The following is a 20419-nucleotide window of genomic DNA, read 5'->3' on the forward strand; positions in this document are numbered from 1 at the left end:
TGTAATCATACAGTATGTAGTCTTTTCAGATTGGTTTCTTTCATTTAGTAATATGCATTTAATTTTCCTTCATGCCTTTTCATGGCTCAATAGCTCATTTCTTTTTAGTGCTGAATAATATTCCATTGTCTAGATATACCACAGTTTATTTATCTGTTTATCTACTGAAGGACACCTTGATTGTTTCCAAGTTTTAGCAATTATAAATAAAGCTGCTACAAACATCTGTGTGCAAGTTTTTGTGTGGACATGAGTTTTCAGCTCCTAGTGCAATTGCTGGGTCATAAAATAAGAGTATGTTTAGTTTAGTAAGGAGTTGCCAAACTGTCTTCCAAAGTGGCTGTACCATTTTGCATTCCCACCAGCAGTGAATAAGAGTTCCTTTTGCTCCATATCCTAACCAGCATTTGGTGTTGTAGTGTTCCAGATTTTGTCCATTCTTATAGGTGTGTAGTACTGTCTCATTATTTTGATTTGCATTTCCCTGATGACATATGATATGGAGCATCTTTTTTATGAAAACCTTAAGCTTTCAAATGTGTTTTCTTATTGTAGCCTTGGAATAACATTTATGATATAGGCAAAATAGGTATTTTTATCTCAGGTGTGCAGATAAGAAAAATGAGATTTAGAAAGGTTTTTAATGACTGACCAGGATTTATGAGCAGAGTAAATAGTAGAACTGTGTTTAAATATTTTTTTGACTCTGAGCCCTGAGTTCTTTATGCCATGTAGAAATATCCTGTTAGGATCATCAGCCTCTTTTTACTGTTCTTCAAACTCATATGAGAATAACACATATCATCTGTGTCACAATTTATAGAATAAAATACTTTTGTATACATTATTTTATTTGACCTTTATAAGCACTATATCTGAGCTTTAGAGGTAGGTGAAATCCCAGGCCACAGAAGTTATATGTTATTGAGCCATAACATGAACCTAGTTTTCTTAACTTAAAATTTTGTGCTCTTTTCCATGTTTCTTAATATGAATGTATAATGTAAATATTTTGTCATTGGAACCTGTTCTCAGGGTGAGGACATCTGAATTTAATGGAACAAGAGGAGTGAAATACATTAGAGTTTCATAGGCGCACCATAGCTACATATACGTTGATTTCCCCTTGGTTCCTGACCTCAAGATACACTCACACTCAAGTGTAAATAAGTGGAGCTAAAACGCCATAATGCCCAGAGCAGTTGTAATGGTACATTTGCTACACAGGAAAGGGAGGTTTTTGTGCATCCCAGCAGAATGCTTGCTGCCAGAGCTGAGGAAAAGCTTGTATTCGGGAATAATGGTCCTTTTAAGGCCACTTAGTAAATGGTATAAAAGTGGATTTCCTTGGTAGGTAATGGTTTTGTTTTGTTTTGTTTGTTTGTTTGTTTCCCTCTCCTGAAAGCTTTAAAAAACAAAACAAAACAAAAACAAACAGTGGAATAATAGCTACCATCCTGAAGACTGTCAGTAAATAATAAAAGTGATAGCAGAGTATATCCTTTCTCTAGTAAAGCCTCTTTTGCTGACCTAATTGCAGTTGACAGTTTTCATCAATATAACTCCAAATGAGCAAGACCCTATGTGAGCCTTATAATGATGATAGTGATAATAGTAAGTACCATTTACTTACGTTACTGATTCACTGATTTATTCATCAAACGTTCATTTGGTACTTTACTAGGCTGGGTATTGTGCTGGGTGCTAGTAATGCCATTGAGAGCAAGAATGATCTCTCCTCCTCCAGCTAACAGTCAGTCTCAGAAAACAGACAATTAAGCAACTAATTGTAGTAAAGTGTTGGAATTAAATAGAGGTAGGCTGGGGAAACTGTGTATAGGGAAATGTCAGAGGAAATGAGGTTTAAGCTAAGGTCCAAGAATGTATAAAAAGAGCAAAGGAAAAGGCAGAGAAAACAATAGCTGTGAAACCCTGAGGGTGAGAGAGAGAGTATGCTGTGTCTAAAAGATCAAAACTCCAACAAGCCTGGAGAATTGTGCAAATGATGCTAGAGAGGAAGGCAGTAGCAGCTAGGCAGTGCCCTATAGGCTACAGGAAGGATTTTAGACTTTATCCATTAAGGGTTATTAAGGGTTTTTAAGAAGAGAAATCACCCAGTCAGTTCTGCATTTTAAAAAGATCTTTTTGACTGCATTATTTGTTTTCTTAAACTCATATATTACCACTTAGAAAATAGATACTTATTACATGATATTTATATTGATATAACATTAAGAATCAAGGGGAACAAAACTAAAGTGAGGTCGGTTAGGAGAATGTTACAGGATGATGCTGGCTTGGACTAGGAGACATAGCAGTGGAAGTAAAGTGAAATTGACTAAAGGTAGATATTTTGGAGGTAAAACTGGCAAGGCTTGATGAATAATTGGATGTGTAGTGTGAGAGAAAGTGAAGAATCAAGAATGACTCTGAGTTTGGTGGTACCATCACTGAAATGGAAAATAGAGAAGGAGCAAGTTTGCATAGAAAGATAAGTTGAGTTTTCATACATATTAAGGACAAGGTAGTTGTATATAAAACTATATACAGCTCTATAGTGGAGAGAGATCTGGGATGAAGATACAAATATTGGCATCATCTGTAAAATGTGTGTAGAGAGGAGTTTCCGGGGAGAGCTTTAAGGACAATCAGCATTTGAGCATCTAAGATGAAGGAAGTTGTTTAAGTAGTGATAAGAAGTAAAACAGGGGAGTGTGATTTGGTGGATAGAAAAGTCATTCGAAACAGAAGAATGAATAATACTGTCAGATGCTGCTGAGCAGTCAAGCCCAAAAATGAAAAGGTAGACTAAAAATGCAGCAAAGGTTCTTTACATAGAGACCATTGGTAACCTGGCAAGAATGGCTTAAATGGGGTGGTAAGGTCTCGGGATATCTGCAGTGTGTGAAGAAAATAGAAGGTGAGACATTGGAGACAGTGAATGTAGACAACTCATTCAAGAAGTGTGACTGTGAAGGGAAAAAAGAATTGATAAGGCAGTGGTTGAAGAGGGGTATGTAGTAATTAAGGGAAATATTTTTCTTATCTCAAGGTGGGATAGACTTGAATGTGTTCAGAATGCTAATCAGAACATCGTGAGTCCAGAGATAACTAGTAGGTCAGAGAAGGTTGGATGGGACAGGCTTCACCTGATGTTGTAATGTACTGTCAGATATTACCATCCTACTTTCTAAGAGTAAGCGACAAGTCAGAGAATTTATGGTTATTTGCTTAAATGAATGCTTTTCTTACCTCAGCCAAATTTCCTGATTATGCAGCTTTCTTCCTCAGCCTGCTATGAATATTCTCTGGGAAAGGGAGGACTGGGAAATCATTGTTCCTTGGACTACCTTTATCTGATTGGAGACCAGTTCTTCTTCTCCTTTCCTTAGGCCTGTCTGTATGGTACTGGAAAGCTTGGCACAGAATGTACTGATCTGGAACCCTGGGCATCCATCTTGCAAATGTAGGCTTTCGTGTAGGTGCAAGAAGTGGGTAAGGAATGCAGAAGGGATGGATTTCCATGGATGCATTTCCTTGTTTAAAGAGGATTCAGAGACGCATTTTATAGAATTTTTGTTTATGGTTATTGCCCCCAAATATAAATCCACCTCATGTTATCTATTTAAACTATTCAAGAAGCCAGAACTGTCATGTAGGTTCAAAGAATGATATTCCCAGTGTTACATAGGTTGTTTCAGAAAATAGAAAAAGAGGACACACTTTCCTAGCACATTTTATGAGGATAGTATAACCATGAAGCCAAACTGACAAGGACAATCTGAGAAGAAAAAGTACATAGGCCAATCTTATTTATTAACGTATAGGCAAAAAATCCTAAAGAAAAGCCTCCAGACCCCAGATGGTTTTATTAGTGAAATAACACCAATCTTATACAAATTCTTTTAGAAAATAGAGGAGGCAGGAATACTTCACAGCCAGTTTTAGGAGGCTGGCATAATTGTTATACCAGAATCTGACAAAGACATTATAATAAAAGAAAACTGGAGACCATTATCCCTTCTGAACATAGGTGTAAAAGTCATTAATAAAATATTAGCAAAGATAATCTAATGGTGTATTTGACAAAGTTGAGTTTAACCCAGAAATGCAAGATTAGTCTAATACTAGAAAATCAATCACTGTAATTCACCACATTAACAGAATAGAGGAGAAAAACCATATGATTATTTCAGCATATTCAGAGAAAGTACTTGGCAAAATCAATACTCATTACTGATAAAAACTCTAAACAAATTAGGAATAGAAAGGAACTTTATCAATTTGATCAAAGTGGCCTATGAAAAATCTACAGCTAACATCATATTTAGTAGTAAAATGTTGAACTCTTTCCCTCTACAATCAAATGAGAAACAAGGCAAGGATGTGTACCACAGACAATCCTAGAAAGTGGAAAGAAGGAAAACTATTTATAGAGAACATGATTGTTTATATAGAAAAATCCTAGGGAATGTACAAAACAGTCATTACAACTATAATAATGAATTTAAATTGTAATATATACAGTTAATATATAAAAAATTGATTGCTTTCCCATACCAGAAGCAAGCAATTGGTAAGTGAAATAAAGATTTTATTTACAATAGCTTCAAAAATCATCTTAACTTTATATAATATTATACAACAACTATACTTCAATTAAAAAAAATCTTCTGGGCTTCCCTGGTGGCGCAGTGGTTGAGAGTCCACCTGCCGATGCAGGGGACACGGGTTTGTGCCCCGGTCCGGGAAGATCCCACATGCCGCAGAGCGGCTAGGCCCGTGAGCCATGGCTGCTGAGCCTGCGCGTCCGGAGCCTGTGCTCCGCAACGGGAGAGGCCACAACAGTGAGAGGCCCGCGTACCGCAAAAAAAAAAAAAAAAATCTTCTTAGAGATAAACTTAGCAATAGAAGTACAAGATCTTTTTGCTGAAAACTATAAAACATTGCTTAGAGTAATTAAAGCAGGTCTAAGTTAGTGGAGAAATACTGTGTTCATGGATATAAAGACTCAATATTAGGCTGTCACTGCTTTCCAAATTGGTCTGTAATCCCAGCAGGCCTTTTTTGGGTAAAAGTGAATAATCTGTTTCTAAAATTCATATCGAAATGCAAAGAATCTAGAATATCCAAAGCAATATTGAAAAAGAACAAAGTTAAAGTACCCCATGATCTGACTTGAATACTTGATATAAAGCTACATGATCAAGAAAGTGTGGTGCTGGCATAGGCTAGAAAAATAGATCAGTAGAGTGCAGTAGAGAGCCAGAAATAGCCCATTGTATTACAATTTGATTTTCAACAAAGGTGGCAAAGCAATCTGTTGAGAAAAAGATAGTGTTTTTAATACATGGTGCTGGAATAAGTGGATAGCATATGGGAAAAAAATGAGCCTTAACCCCCTCTCACATATTACCCCAAAATTAATTCAGACGTGGGTCATAAACATATGTGGACCTAAACATAAGGCTAAAACCATAAAGCATATGGAAATAAAATGTAGGAAAATATTTTTGTGTCCTTGCCATGGGCAGAGTTTTCTTAGACAAGATACTAAAAGCATTAACCATTAAAAAAAATACTGGCAAATTGACCTTCGTTAAAGTAAAAACTTTTGTTCATCAAAAGATGCCACTTATGGGCTTCCCTGGTGGCGCAGTGGTTGAGAGTCCACCTGCCGATGCAGGAGACACGGGTTCGTGCCCCGGTCCGGGAAAATCCCACATGCCGCGGAGCGGCTGGGTCCGTGAGCCATGGTCGCTGAGCCTGCGTGTCCGGAGCCTGTGCTCCATAATGGGAGAGGCCACAACAGTGAGAGGCCCGCGTACTGCAAAAAAAAAAAAAAAAAAAAAAAGAAAAAAGAAAAGATGCCACTTATGGTGGGGGATGGTGGTGGTGTGATGAATTGGGAGATTGGGATTGACATATATGCACTAATATGTATAAAATGGATAACTAATAAGAACCTGCTGTATAAAAAAATAAATAAAATTCTAAAATTAAAAAAAAGAGGACAGAAGCATATTATCTAGAGAAATAGAGGTCAAACAGCAGAAGAATTAAAAGAGAAGGGTTAAAAGTAGCCTCATGGAACTGAAGGTTGAGGAGAGAGGATGAAAGGATTGTTCGCTATATTCGAGGTTGTTCTATAGTGTTTGTGTGGTTTTTTTTAACTAGATGCGTGTGTCATTTTGATAAAAATGAAGTCAACTTCTCTTGCCCCTGTTATTCTCTGCTTGAGCACTGAACCCAACTTGTAACTACTTTAGTTATGTGTGTGATGACTCAGTTACTGTCTTTCTTCCTGTTAGACTGTAAGCTCCATGAGGACAAGAAAAATTTGTCTTTTTCAAAAAAAAAAAAAAAAAAAAGACGCCACTTATGGGAATTCCCTTGTGATCCGGTGGTTAGGACTCCACGCTTCCACTGCAGGGGGCATGGGTTTGTTCCCTGGTCAGGGAACCAAGATCCCACAAACCGTGTGGCATGGCAAAAAAAAAAAAGAAAAGACACCACTTATAACTTCACTAGGCAAGCCACAGGCTGGGAGAAAATACTCATCAAAATATCTAATAAAGGACTTGCATCTAGAATATATGAAGAACGCTTACAACTCAATAATAAAAAGATAAATAGTCCAGTTATAAAAGGGGCAAAATATTTTAAGGTAATTCATACAAGAATATGTACTGATGGCTAATAAGCACATTACAAGATATTCAACATCATTATTCATCAGGAAAATGCAAATCCACAGTGAGATAGTGCTACACACTCACAAGAATGGCTGAAATTTAAAATACTGATATCATATCTTGGCATGAATGTAGAGCAATTCTTATATTATTAACGAGGGTAACCTATATTAGCTAGAATGTGGAGCAATTGAAACTCTCATACATTGTTAATGGAAGTGTAACATGGTATAATCACTTTAGAAAAAGATCTGGTAGTTTCTTATAAAACTAAACATACATCTATCCTATAACCCAGCAATTACACTCTTATTTACTCAAGACAAATGAGACATAGGCCTATTAAAAAGACTTGTACAGGAATGTTAATAGCTCAAAACTGGATATAACTCAAATGTCCATTAGTAGGAGAAAGGATTAATAAACTGTGGTATATTAATATGATTGGATATTGGTACTGTTATATACAACCACATGGATGAATTTCTGAAACACTATACTGAGTGAAAGAAGGGATTATATAAAGAGGTTCATATTTGTATAATTCCATTGATATGAAGCTCTGGTGAAAAAAAATCTATGGTGAAAATATGGGAATAGTATTTGCTTGGGGCGAGGGAATAGTGGTTTGTTGGGGATTTACCAAGAAAGGACATGATGAAACTTTCTGAATTGATGGAAATATTCTGTATTTTGATAGGGATTTAGGTTATCTGAGCATATACATTTATCATACTTATTCATTGGTACACCTAAGGTTTGTCAGCGTTTACCTTAAAAAAAAAAACCCAACATGAAAAAGTTGTAAACAAATACTGAATTCTATTTAATGATATACATACTGAAATGTGTACTGATGCCCACAGTCTACTTTGAGATGCATTAAAAAAAAAACCAAAAACAAAATAACAACAACAGAAAAAAAACAGGGACTTCCCTGGTGGTGCAGTGGTTAAGAATCCTCCTGCCACTGCAGGGGAAAACGGGTTTGAGCCCTGGTCTGGGAAGATCCCACATACCGCAGAACAGCTAAGCCTGTGTGCCACAACTACTGAGCCTGTGCTCTAGAGCCTGTGAACCACAACTACTGAAGCCTGTGCACCACAACTACGGAAGCCCACACACTCTAGAGCCCATGCTCCTCAGCAAGAAAAGCCATTGCAATGAGAAGCCCACGCACCACAACGAAGAGTAGACCCCGCTCGCTGCAACTAGAGAAAGCCCATGTACAGCAGTGAAGACCCAACGCAGCCAAAAAAAAAAAAAAAAAAAAAAAAGACTCCTCGCTCCCAATGCAGAGGGCCCGGGTTCGATCCCTGGTCAGGGAACTAGATCCTGTATGCATGCTGCAACTAAGAGTTCGCATGCCGCAACTAAGAAGTCTGCATGCTGCAACTAAGAGTCTGCGTGCTGCAGCGAATATCCCACGTGCTGCAGCTAAGACCCAGTGCAGCCAAAATAAATAAATAAATATTTAAAAAAACTCAAATGGGTGGATAGATGGCTAAATATGTGACAAAGAAAATATCACAAAATGTTAACAGTTGTACAGTCTGGGTTGTGGGTGTGTATATGGATGTTCACTGTACAAATCTTTTAACTTTTCTGTTTCCTGTGTTTGAAAATTTTCATATTGGGAAGAAAATGGTGTTACTGGTGTAATGAAATACAACTCTTGATTTAGTTAAAAAATACACTATAATGGCAACAAGAAAATGTAAGCTATCTAGAAATAAATATAACAAAAGATTTGTATAATCTTTATGTGAAAATGTATCAAACTTTATTAAAACATTAAAGAAGACCTAAATAAATAGATTTACCATGTTCTTATATAGCAGTTGTCTGTATTATAAATGTGTCAGTTATCCTCTAGATTGAGTGCAGTGTCAAGTTTTAATCTACAACTTGATCCTAAAATTTATATGGAAGAGCAGAGTCCCAAGAATAACTCCCATAATTTTGAGGACTAATAACAATGTGAGTGGACTTGCCTTACAAATATCAAGATTTATTGTCAAGCTATACCAATTAAACGGCGTGGTATAGGCACAGGGGCTGACAGCACAGTGGAATAGACTATAGTCAAGAAAGACACCCCTGTGTACATGGAAACTTAATATATGACAGAACTGACATTGCATATCATTTAATAAATGGCTTGGGATAATTGATCACTCCTATAGAAAAAAATATAATGGGATTCCTATCTCCCACCATATGCAAAAATAAGTTCCAGGTATATTCACAAACTTAGTGTGAAAAGTAAACCTATAATCTTTTAGAAGAAAATATAAGTAAATGTATTCATGTCTCTGTGTGTCAGGGATGTATTTCTTAATATTTATTTATTTATTTAGGCTGCTCTGGGTCTTAGTTGAGGCATGCGAGCTCTTAGTTGCGGCATGTGTGCAGGATCTAGTTCCCCGACCAGGGATCGAACCTGGGTTCTCTGCATTGGGAGCGAGGAGTCTTAGGGATGTATTTCTTATATGTAAAAATAGATAATATAAAGGAGAATAATAGATTTGATGATATAAAAATTAAATTCTTTGGTGGCTCCATTAAAAAAAAGTAAAAAGACTGAGAGAACATTTTCAGTGAATATAATCCACAAATAATTAGTATCCAGAGTATATTAGGTAAATGCCTATACTCAATAAGAAAAAAGATAGAAAACCTAATAGAAAAATAGGCCAGGGATATACACTTGACCCTGCGTCTTGGCAGGCTCCCCAGCTGCAGATATGGAGGGCCAACTGTACTGTATGGTGCTGTTTTATCTAAGGGACTTGAACATCTGCAGGTATTAGTATCTGCCAGTTCTGAAACCAGTCCCCCACTGATACCGAGGGACGATTGTAAATAGGCAATTCACAGTTGAGGAAACCCTAATGGCCAATAAACATATAAAACACTGTTTAGCTTCACTAGTAATTATGGGAAATGGCAATTAAACCCATACTGTGATATGATCACAGCCATTAGATTGACAAAAATTAAACAGTCTAACAAATGCCAGGTATTGGCGAGTATGTGAAATCATTTGTTCAACAAATTTTTGAGCATCTACTACTTGCCAGTCACTGTTCTAAGTTGTTGAGGTACATTACTAAATAAAACAGACTAAGATCCCAGCACTCATGGAGCTTAGATTTTAGTGGGGAAAGACAGAAAATGAACAATAAACATTATAAACAAGTAAATTACATAGTGCGTTAGAAGTGGTAAGTGTATGGAAAGTGTATTGGTTATAAAAAACAGAGTGGAGTAGGAGTGTGATGGGGTGGAAAATACGTTGTAATGTTATATAGAGCTATCAGCATAGTAGGTTTCATTAAGAACTCAGGTGAAAATTGAGCCAAGAGATTTGAAAGCTGTAGGGGTTAGCCAAGGAAATATTTGGGGAAGAGGAGCATTCTAGGCAGAGTGCACAAATTAGCACAAGGCTTTAAGGCAGAAGAATACCGAATGTGTTTGACAAACAGTAAAGTCCAGTGTGGCTGGATCAAAATGTGCAAGTGTGCACGGGAGAGAGGAGGTCAGAGAGATACTGGGGAAGGGTGGTGGGTCACCCATTTAGGTCTTGACTTTTATTCTTGAATGAAATGGGGAGCCATTCCAGGATTTTGAGTAGGAGTGTTGTGATCTTACTGACCTTTAAAAAGTCTCTGTTAAGAATAAACCATGTGGGTTAAGGATAGAAGCAGGAATGGGATACCAGTTGGAGACAGTTGTGAGGCTGGGGAGAGACCATGGTGGCTTAGATCGTAATAGCAAAACCCAAGAGATTCTGTAACTCATTTAGCAGTAAAACCTGACCTAATTTGAACTCTTCTGGTGACAAAACTGAACTGAGACTCTTTAGAGTTTTTATCACATTTATTGTGGCTGTCATACACTTTACTGGAGAAATCTTAATGTTTTTGATGTATTTTGTTGGTGACCTAGTCTTTGTTGAGGTTGTTATATATTATGTATGTATGTGTGTGTGTGTGTGTATATATATATTACTATTACTATTACTATATATTACTATTACTATTACTTTAATTACCCACCCCCAATTCTGATTTCTAAAACATGATTAAATCCAAGGTTTTTGCTTAAGAGATTGTAAGCATGTAAGTCTTTGGAGATAGTGGAAAATGGTTGTATTCTGGCTGTATTTTAAATTTAAAGCCATTAAGAATTCCTGTTGGATGGGATGTGGGGTGTGTTAAAAACAAGAGTCCAGATGTCCAGGGTTTTGGTCTGATGAACAACAGGAAGAATAGAATTACCGTCATCTGAGATGGGGAAAGGCTATGGTTGGAGTCCGTTTTGGTGGAGAGAACACATTCAGTTTTGGACACTTTGGATTTGAAATGTTGAGAAGGCAATTGATTATAAGTGTCAGGAGACAGGTCTGGAAAGGAGAACTGTTAGGAAGTGTTGGAGGGGAAAGGTAAATTGGTACAGTCATTTTGGGAGCAATTTCTGATGCAGTTTCTGACTCAGTTCATGCCACATCTAAGTGTATACTTCCAAGAAACTTTTTATACATGTGCATGAGGAAGCAAGTACAGCATGTTTATAGGAGTATTGTTTTGATGGAGAAGAAAAACATGGAAAGAAAATTAAATTTCCATTTACTGGAGAATGGATAAATAAATACTATAAAAATCTATAGACTGGACTACTGTACTATAGATATATGAACTAAAGTGAAATATATTCACATGGGTGAATCTCCTAATTATAATGTAGATTGATGTCAGCAGATGAATATATACAGTGTTTTAAGTATATAATTAAAAAAATGTGTAAAACAATACTAATAATTTATGGATATATGTAATAAAAAATAAAGACACTTATGGAAAAGATAAACAGAAAATTAAGAATAGTTGTTAAGTGGAGACTAGTGGGAGGTGGGACTTGATAAATTTAGAAAGCAAGTCACAGGGGCCCATCTGCTATTGCAAGGGTTATTTCTCATGTCAGTGGTGTGTATAGTCATCTTTGTGATATTATTTTCTGTACTTATTTATTTGTCAAAAATATTTTATAATTAAAGAAAATATTCCATTTCATTCCTTTCATATCACTGACTCTAATGATATGAGTCCTTTACAATTCATCAGCCATTGATGGCTGGCCCGGTGAATACCTGGAATCTTCATTGGCCAGTTGGTTACATCTAGTGGTGAAAGTGCTGCAAGTATTCTGTGAGACATTCCTTTTGGGAAGGAAGGATGAGGAGATGATAGATAGTTAACCAGACTGCTTATTATTTCACTAAAATTTGAGAGACAAAGAAAAAGGTTATTATTTAGAAATATTGAGCTTTTGCCATTATTAATATGATGCTATAAATCTTCTAGGACATTTAGTACAGACCTGTGGGACTCAGATGGGTCCTTATTTCTCTCTAACTTACGTTTGTGTTTTGCTTTTCAGAAGGAGTTGAGCCTTCCAAGAAGAGGCAGCTTGTAAGTAGATGATGATTATGATTATGATTATGATATCCTGCTTAGGAATCCCTCCTGGGGACTGTTCTCAGTATCACTCAGAAGACTCTCATTCATGAGTGTTTTTTTCTGTGGACTCCTGTCTGGGCCAGTGAAACCAGTGGGCCAGCCAACTTCTCTCACTAGGTCAGCTCCTCCCCTCTCCCTCATCACTCCCCACCCCAGATCCTCTTCTCTGTGTCAATTTTTGCCTAGGGTCTGGGGGAAAGCTGCCACTTAAATACCCATCACAGTCTTATGCTTGTGTTTTGGGCTTTACTGAGTTTTAGTAGAGTCAAGCTTTTTTAGAATGTTAAAATTGAAACTCTTAGCATCTACATCTGTCCCATAGCATGGTACTAGGGAGAGGTCAACAAGTTGGGGCAAAAAAAGCTACGTTTGGGTTCATGGTTTGAATAGGGCTATCGTTTACCTTTTTGTTCTCTTCTGGCTTCAGGGCTGGGGAAATTCGTTAATAATCTTTGTCTCTGGGGCTTCCCTGGTGGCGCAGTGGTTGAGAGTCCACCTGCCAATGCAGGGGACACGGGTTCGTGCCCCGGTCCAGGAAGATCCCACATGCCGTGGAGCGGCTGGGCCTGTGAGCCATGGCCGCTGAGCCTGCGCGTCCGGAGCCTGTGCTCCGCAACGGGAGAGGCCACGACAGTAAGAGGCCCGCGTACCGCAAAAAAAAAAAAAAAAAGAAAAAAAAAAATCTTTGTCTCTGGATTTCAATTTCATACGTTTTCTTGGCTTGCTTTTTCTCTAAGACTTCTGTTGGGGTAGTACTGCATATTTGGTTAATCAGAATCATCTAGAATGCTTATTTTTCAGATTAAAAACAAACATTTAAATAATAGAAGCAGTTAAAATGCAGATTCTGAGCTTGTTTAAAATCTCCACGTCGGGGCCTGGGAGCCTGTACTTTTGCACCTGCGAGCACAGCCACTGTGATTTTGCTAAGGAGCCAGATTTGGGAAACACGAAAGGAATAGGCCTGTGTTAAAACGATGGCTTTGAAAAGTCTCTCACAGACGTGTATGAGACGTGGCTACAGAGAGGACGACAGTATTCCTATTTATTTATTAAGTATACTTTATGTATGTATCATATGCATTTAAAAATGTGTGAAACACATGGTGTTTCTGTTACTGTCATCCTGGGATTTTGTTTTGTAAAATGCTCCAATGATTAAATTGTCCTCTGAGATTCTTGTAAAGTCCTTTTGGCTGCTTTATGAAAGCTCACTGTGCTTTGATATAAAGAGACTGGAGTTATGAGTCAGCAAACTCCTAGGGTTCAGTCTTGGCTATGTCACTTAATTAGCTTTGTAATGTAGAGGAATTGCTTCATCTCCTCAGTTGCCTTATCTATAAAATGATAAACCATGATGATACCTGTTTTATATATATATAGGTATTAGAAAGATCACTTAATACATGTGATAGTGCTTCATTTTTTAGTTTTAGTCTAAGGTGTGTTAGTTTCAGAATTCTTGTAAATATATTAGGTTACATTTGGATATATTTCATTATTTAAGAGTCACATTTCTGTCTTTAAATTAATTTCTAGCAGTGGATCTCAATTCTAGGTTCTCAAGTGTCCTGAGTCTTCTAAAAGTTGGGCAAGGGCGCTACCAGGACTCTTAATGGAATGATACACTGAGTAGGTGTACATAACTGAAGGAGAGTGGCTTTTCAGCATCACATTCAGCAAATATTTGTACTTGGTCACTTTCCTATTATTTCTGTCATTTTTTTTTTCTTTTGGTTCCCTTTATTTGGAAGTTCTCTGAGATTTGCCTTTGCTTAAGGTTAGGTGAAATGAATTAAGGCCTGAGGCAGGTAGCTTCTTCCAGGAATATGTGCCTCTAGTGAATAGAGTTTGCTGAGAAGGAAGGATATCCTGTGAAAATGATTTTTATTTGAAACTGGAGGAATTTTTGGATCAATTTAGTTTTTTTTATTATTGATTGAATTTTTTCTTTTTTATAAATTTTAATCTTTACTTATTTGGCTGCGTCGGGTCTTAGTTGCGACGTGGGCTCTAGAGCGTGTGGGCTTAGTTGCCTCGCGGCATGTGGGGTCTTAGTTCCCCAGCCAGGGATCTATCCTGTGTCTCCTACATTGGAAGGCGGATTCTTAACTACTGGACCACTAGGGAAGTCCCAGGATCAATTTAGTTTTAAACTAGAGGAGTTTCTTGGTTATTTATTGTAGTTAAAGTTAGGTGTATTCTAACTGCCTTTAAATATTTAATTAATAAAGATCAGAAGTACTTTTTTTTTTTTGACTGCACTGCGTGGCTTGTGGGATCTTATTTCCCCGACCAGGGATTGAACCCCAGCCCCAGCAGTGAAAGCACCCAGTCCTTAACCACTGGACCTCCAGGGAATTCGCCAGAAATACTTTTTAATAAAGTAACTCCCATTTAAACAATTGATCACTCAGTAAATACATAATAATACCTACTGTGTGTTGGGCACTGATCTAAGTTCTGAGGTTATAAGATTCAATTAGACACATTCCTCTATTTTGTAAACTTAGAGTTAAGTAAACCCGAAAAGTATATATTTTTTATCTTTAGTATTAGAGTAGAAAGAGTTTTATTCTGGAAGGAATCTTGGAAACATGGATACTAACCTAGGCTTTGCCACTAACAAGTTATATGTGGTTTCAACAGGAACTATCATTTCTGGGCTTGAAATGCCTCACTTGTAAAATGAGGGGGCTGGCTTACCTGGGCTTACCTGATCTCTGTGCTTAGTCATCTCACCAAATAATTGAAACTCCATGGTACCTCTTCTTCAGAGAACTGGGCAAGTCTTCGCAGGGAGTATGCAGTAGGAGGCAGAACATGGCTTAGCATCTGAAGTAGAGAAGACAGGAAATTAAGAACCACAAAGCGTAAGGTGTTTTGAATAAGTTTAATCAATACTTAAACATTTGTAGTAAGTGTGGAGAAACTGATGTTAATAAAACGAGTGACTTACCACTTAGCCCATTATTTCTTGTCCTTGTAGCCTAGTCTGGAAAGTTAAAAGTTATTATAATTGTCCTCTGAGTCTTTGTCAGAAGGAGAGGGGTATTGTACTAGATCCCTGTTTGCTTCTGCCCCAGAATGGCTCTTGCAAGAGCAGAACCTACTGTATGCCCACCAGGTATAAAGGCCCATTTCCTTTGGCATGTTCTCACTAGTATACATTATGGGTGCAGAGAGATTTGGAGTTTGCAGCTGGTTTGGTGTTCTTGTCTTTAGAGAGGGAGTCAGATTCATTTAATTAGTATAATGTTAAAATAGCTGAGCAATATAAAATAAATGAAGTTCAGTCATTTTGGAGGCTGTCAATTGTTATGCTTTTCCATGTAATTTGGTAGTTGCATGAAAATGGACAGGAACTAAAAGATGGATTTCGAGATGTATGTGATATCTTGTCATACAAAATGCACTTCCACCCAACAAGTAATTCCTCCAATGTCTCCAAATTAGTAAATGGAATTATAGCATAGAAGTAAAGAGCCTGGGCTTGAGAGTCAGGCAGACCTAGGTTGAGTCTCTGCCCTACCATTTACTATGTATTTTTTCATAAAACAAGTTACTACATTTCTGTTTGTCTTTTTGCTTCCATTTATTCATTCATTTGTTCAAATTCATCCATCCATCCATGCATCTATCATACTGTATTTATTCAGTTCTTGTTATGTGCAGGCACTGTTCTAAATACTGGAGATACAGTAGGTTTTAGCAGACAGAGAGACGGACAGACAAAAGCATGTATGATATGTCATGATATTGAGTGCTATGAAGAAAAATAAAACCAGATAAAGAAATATGAGGGTATGTGTTTTTGTGGGGCAGGGGTTGAAATTTTTTATTTTTAACTAATTAATTTATTTTTGGCTGCGTTGATTGATTTATTTATCTTTGTTGCTGCTCGCAGGCTTTCTATAGTTGCAGCGAGCGGTGGCTACTCTTTATTGCGGTGCGTGGGCTCCTCATTGCAGTGGCTTCTCTTGTGGCGGAGCACGAGCTCTAGGCACACAGGCTTCAGTAGTTGTGGCACGTGGGCTCAGTAGTTGTGGCTCGCGGGCTCTAGAGTGCAGGCTCAGTAGTTGTGGTGCACGGGCTTAGTTGCTCTGCGGCATGTGAGATCTTCCCGGACCAGGGCTCCAACCCGTGTACCCTGCATTGGCAGGCGGATTCTTAACCACTGTGCCACCAGGGAAGCCCAGGGGTTGAAATTCTAAATCATGTTTTCTAGAAATTTTCTCATTAAGATGATGTTTGAGTAGAGAACAGGAGTCTGGAATGAGTGATGTTGATGTATATACTGGGCAAGAGCATCCCAGGTAGGGATACAGCATGTGCCAAGGTCCTGAGGTGGGAACATGCTTGGCAAGTAGAAAGGAGGCTAGAGTGGCTGTTGCTAAGTGAACAATGGTGTTGGGGTGGGAGGGTGTAGAAGAACATGAGGCAGGAGCTGGATTTTGTAATGCCTTGTGGGCCACAGAAAGGACTTTGCATTTTATACTAATTGGGACAGAAAGTCAGTGGGTAGTTTTAAGCAGAGAAATGATGTGATCTGTCAGAGTTTTGGGGGAAGGGCAATTTATTTTACTGAAATATGATTCACATACTGTATAATCACCGTTTAAGAATACACAATTCACTGGTTTTTAACAGATTCACAAGGTCTTACAATCATTACTACTTTCAATTAGAACATTTTCATCACCCAAAAAGAAACCCCCTACTCCTTTGCAATCACTCCCCTATTCTACACTCCCTTTAGCCCCTGGTAACCACTAATCTACATCTGTCTTTTTTTTTGATGTGGACCATTTTTAAAGTCTTTATTGAATCTGTTACAACATTGCTTCTGTTTTATGTTTTGTTTTTTTGGCCGTGAGGCATGTGGGATCTTAGCTCCCCAACCAGGGATCGAACCCTCACCCCCTGCATTGGAAGGTGAAGTCTTAACCACTGGACTGCCAGGGAAGTCCCCCTAATCTACATCTGTCTTAATAGATTTGCCTGTTCTGAACATTACGTATAAATGGAATTATATAAAATGTGGCTTCTTGTGTCTGGTTTTTTTCACTCAGCGTAACTTTTTCAAGATTCATCCATGTTTTAGCACATGTCAGTACTTCATTCCTTTTCAAGGCTAAATAATATTCCATTGTATGTATGTACCATATTTTGTTTATCCATTATCCATCAATGGACATTGTGAGTAATGCTGCTCTGAACATGGATGTACAAGTACCTATTTGAGTCCTTGCTTTCAGTTATTTTGGGTAGATACCTAGAAGTGGAATTGTTGGATCATATGACAGTTCTTTAGCTTTGAGGAACCACCATACTGCTTTCCATAGCAGCTGCACCATTTCTTACTCCTACCAGCAATACACCAGAATACACCAGGGTTCCAGTTTCTCCGCATCCTAGCTAACACTTGTTATTTTCCATTTTTAAAAGAATAGCCATCTTCACATGAAAAGATGCTCAATACCACTAATTATTAGAGAAATGCAAATCAAAACCACAGTGAGATATCACCTCACACCTGTCAGAATGGCTATCATCAAAAAGTCTACAGATAGCAAGTGTTGGAGAGGATGTGGAGAAGTGGGAACCCTCGTACACTGTTGGTAGGAATGTAAATTGGTGCAGCCACTGTGGAAAACAGTATGGAGATTCCCCCCAAAAACTAAAAATAGAACTACCATATGATCCAGCAATTCTACTCCTGGGTGTATATCTGGAAAAAATGACAACACTTATTAGAAAATATACATGCACCCCAATGTTCATTGCAACACTATTTGCAATAACTAAGATATGGAAGCAACCCAAGTGTCCATCAACAGATGAATGGATAAAGAAGATGTTATATATAGAAATACATATATGTATGTGTGCATAATGGAATATTACTCAGCCATAAAAAGAATGAAATTCTTCCATATGCATCAACATGGATAGACCTAGAGAATATTATGCTTAGTGAAATAAGACAGACAGGAGAAAGACAAATACTATATGATATCACTTATATGTGAAATCTAAAAATAGTACAAATGATTGTATATACAAAACAGAAACAGATTCACAGGCATAGAAAACAAACTTGTGGTTACCACAGGGGAGAGGGAAGTGGGGAGGAACAAATTAGAGGTACGGGATTAACAGGTACAAACTACTATATGTAAAACAGATAAGCAACGAGAATTTACTGTATAACACAGGGAATTATTCCTATTATCTTGTAATAACCCATAATGGAGTATAATCTGCAAAAATACTGAATCACTATGCTGAAACTAACACAATATTGTAAATCAGTTATATGTTAATTTAAAAAAATAGCCATCTTAATATGTATGAAGTGGTGTCTCATTGTGGTTTCATTTTGCATTTTCCTAATTACTAGTGACGTTGAGCATCTTTTTGTATGATTATTGTTCATTTGTAAACCTTCTCTGGAGAAATCAAGTTCTTTGTCCATTTTTTAATTGGTCTGTTTATTTTTGTTGTTGAGTTGTAGGAATTCTCTCTATATTCTAGATATTCAGCTCTTATCAAGTATATGATTTGTATATATTTTCTTCCATTTTTTGGATTGTGTTTTCACTTTCTTGATAGTGTCCTTGATGCACAAAAGTTTTTAATTTTGATGAAGTTCAATTTATCTATTTTATCTTTTGTTGCTTGGGCTTTGGTGTCATATCCAAGAAATCATTGCCAGGTCCAGTGTCATAAAGATTTCCTCCGTGTGTTTTCTTCTAAGAGTTTTAGCTGTTATAATTAGGCCTTTGATCACTTTTGAGTTAATTTTTCTTTATGATGTAAAGTAAGTATCTAACTTCATTGTTTTGCATATGAGTATCTAGTATTCTCAGGACCATTTGTTGAAAAGACTGTCCTTAACCCACTGAATGGTCTTGAAACCCCTGTCAAGTTTTTGACCATACATGTGAAGATTTATTTGGGGGCTCTCTATTCTATTCTGTGGTGTGTATTTCTGCCCTGTGCTAGTACCCCATTGTTTTGATTACTGTAGCTTTGTAATAAGTTTTGAAATCAAGAAGTGTGAAATCAAGAACCAACTTTGTTCTTCAAGATTGTTTTGGCTATTCAGGGTTCCTTGTGATTCCATATGAATGTTAGGATGAGTTTCTCTATTTCTGCTATAAAAAAAAATTGTTGGGATTTTGATATGGATTGCATGGAATTTGTAGATTGATTTGGGTGATATTGTCAAACTTGACAATATTAAGTCTTCCAATCCATGAGCATGGGATGTTTTTCTATTTAATTTCTTTCAGAAATGTTTTGTAGTTTTCAGTGTATAGGTCTTCACTTCCTTAGTTAAATTTATTCCTAAATATTTTATTATTTGTGATGCTATTATAAATGGAATTATTTCTTAAATTCTTTTTTAGATTGTTCATTGTTAGTGTATAGATGCAACAGATTTTTACTGGTTGGTTTTGTATTCTCCAGCTTTGCTGAATTTGTTTCTCATTGTGGTTTTGACTTGCATTTCCCTAATGACCAATGATGTTGAGCATCTTTTTGTGTACTTGTTGGCTATTTGCATATCTTCTTTGGAGAAATGTTTATTCAAATCCTTTGCCCGTTTTAAAATGTGAGTTGTCTTTTTATTGTTTAATTGTAAGAGTACTTTATTTATTTATTTATTTATGGCCACGCCATGTGGCATATGGGATCTTAGTTCCCCCACCAGAAATCGAACCCTCACCCCCTGCAGTGGAAGCACGGAGTCTTAACAACTGGACCGCCAGGGAAGTCCCTGTAAGAGTACTTTATATGTTCTATATACTAGACTCTTATCAGACACTTGGTTTGCAAATATTTTCTATTCTGTGGGTTGTTGTTTTACTTTCTTGATAGTGACCATTGATGCACAAAAGTTTGTAATTTTGATGAAGTCCAGTTTATCTGCTTTTTCATTGGTTGGGCTTTTGATATCATATCTAAGAAACCATTGCCTAATTTAAGATCTGATTTGTTCCTGTGCTTTAATTTATGAAGGTAACTGATTGATGACACAAAGTGGCTAGTGCTATTGAAAGAAGAATTTATTATAGTTTCCTCAAGAGAAGGGGCATGCCATGCCATGCAGGGCCACATGGGGAAAGCACCAGGTTTGGTCAGGAGGCAGAAAGTTGCAAGGGGAAGCCAGAGAGCCTTTATTGGGGTTTCCAC

At 37.2% G+C, this 20419-nt stretch overlaps 1 protein-coding gene across 3 annotated transcripts in view; it reads left to right on the forward strand.

Annotated features, from left to right (window-relative positions):
• The window catches only part of MAST2 (microtubule associated serine/threonine kinase 2), a 197758-nt gene that overhangs the window by 68775 nt on the left and 108564 nt on the right, over window positions 1-20419 (forward strand). For all 3 annotated transcript variants that reach the window (XM_065878615.1, XM_065878623.1, XM_065878633.1), the window contains exon 4: window positions 12138-12169. In XM_065878615.1, the coding sequence (XP_065734687.1) occupies window positions 12138-12169 (32 nt within the window). The remainder of the gene's footprint in view (window positions 1-12137; window positions 12170-20419) is intronic.

Source organism: Phocoena phocoena, chromosome 1 (assembly GCF_963924675.1).
Source record: "Phocoena phocoena chromosome 1, mPhoPho1.1, whole genome shotgun sequence".
Taxonomy (NCBI): Eukaryota; Metazoa; Chordata; class Mammalia; order Artiodactyla; family Phocoenidae; genus Phocoena; species Phocoena phocoena.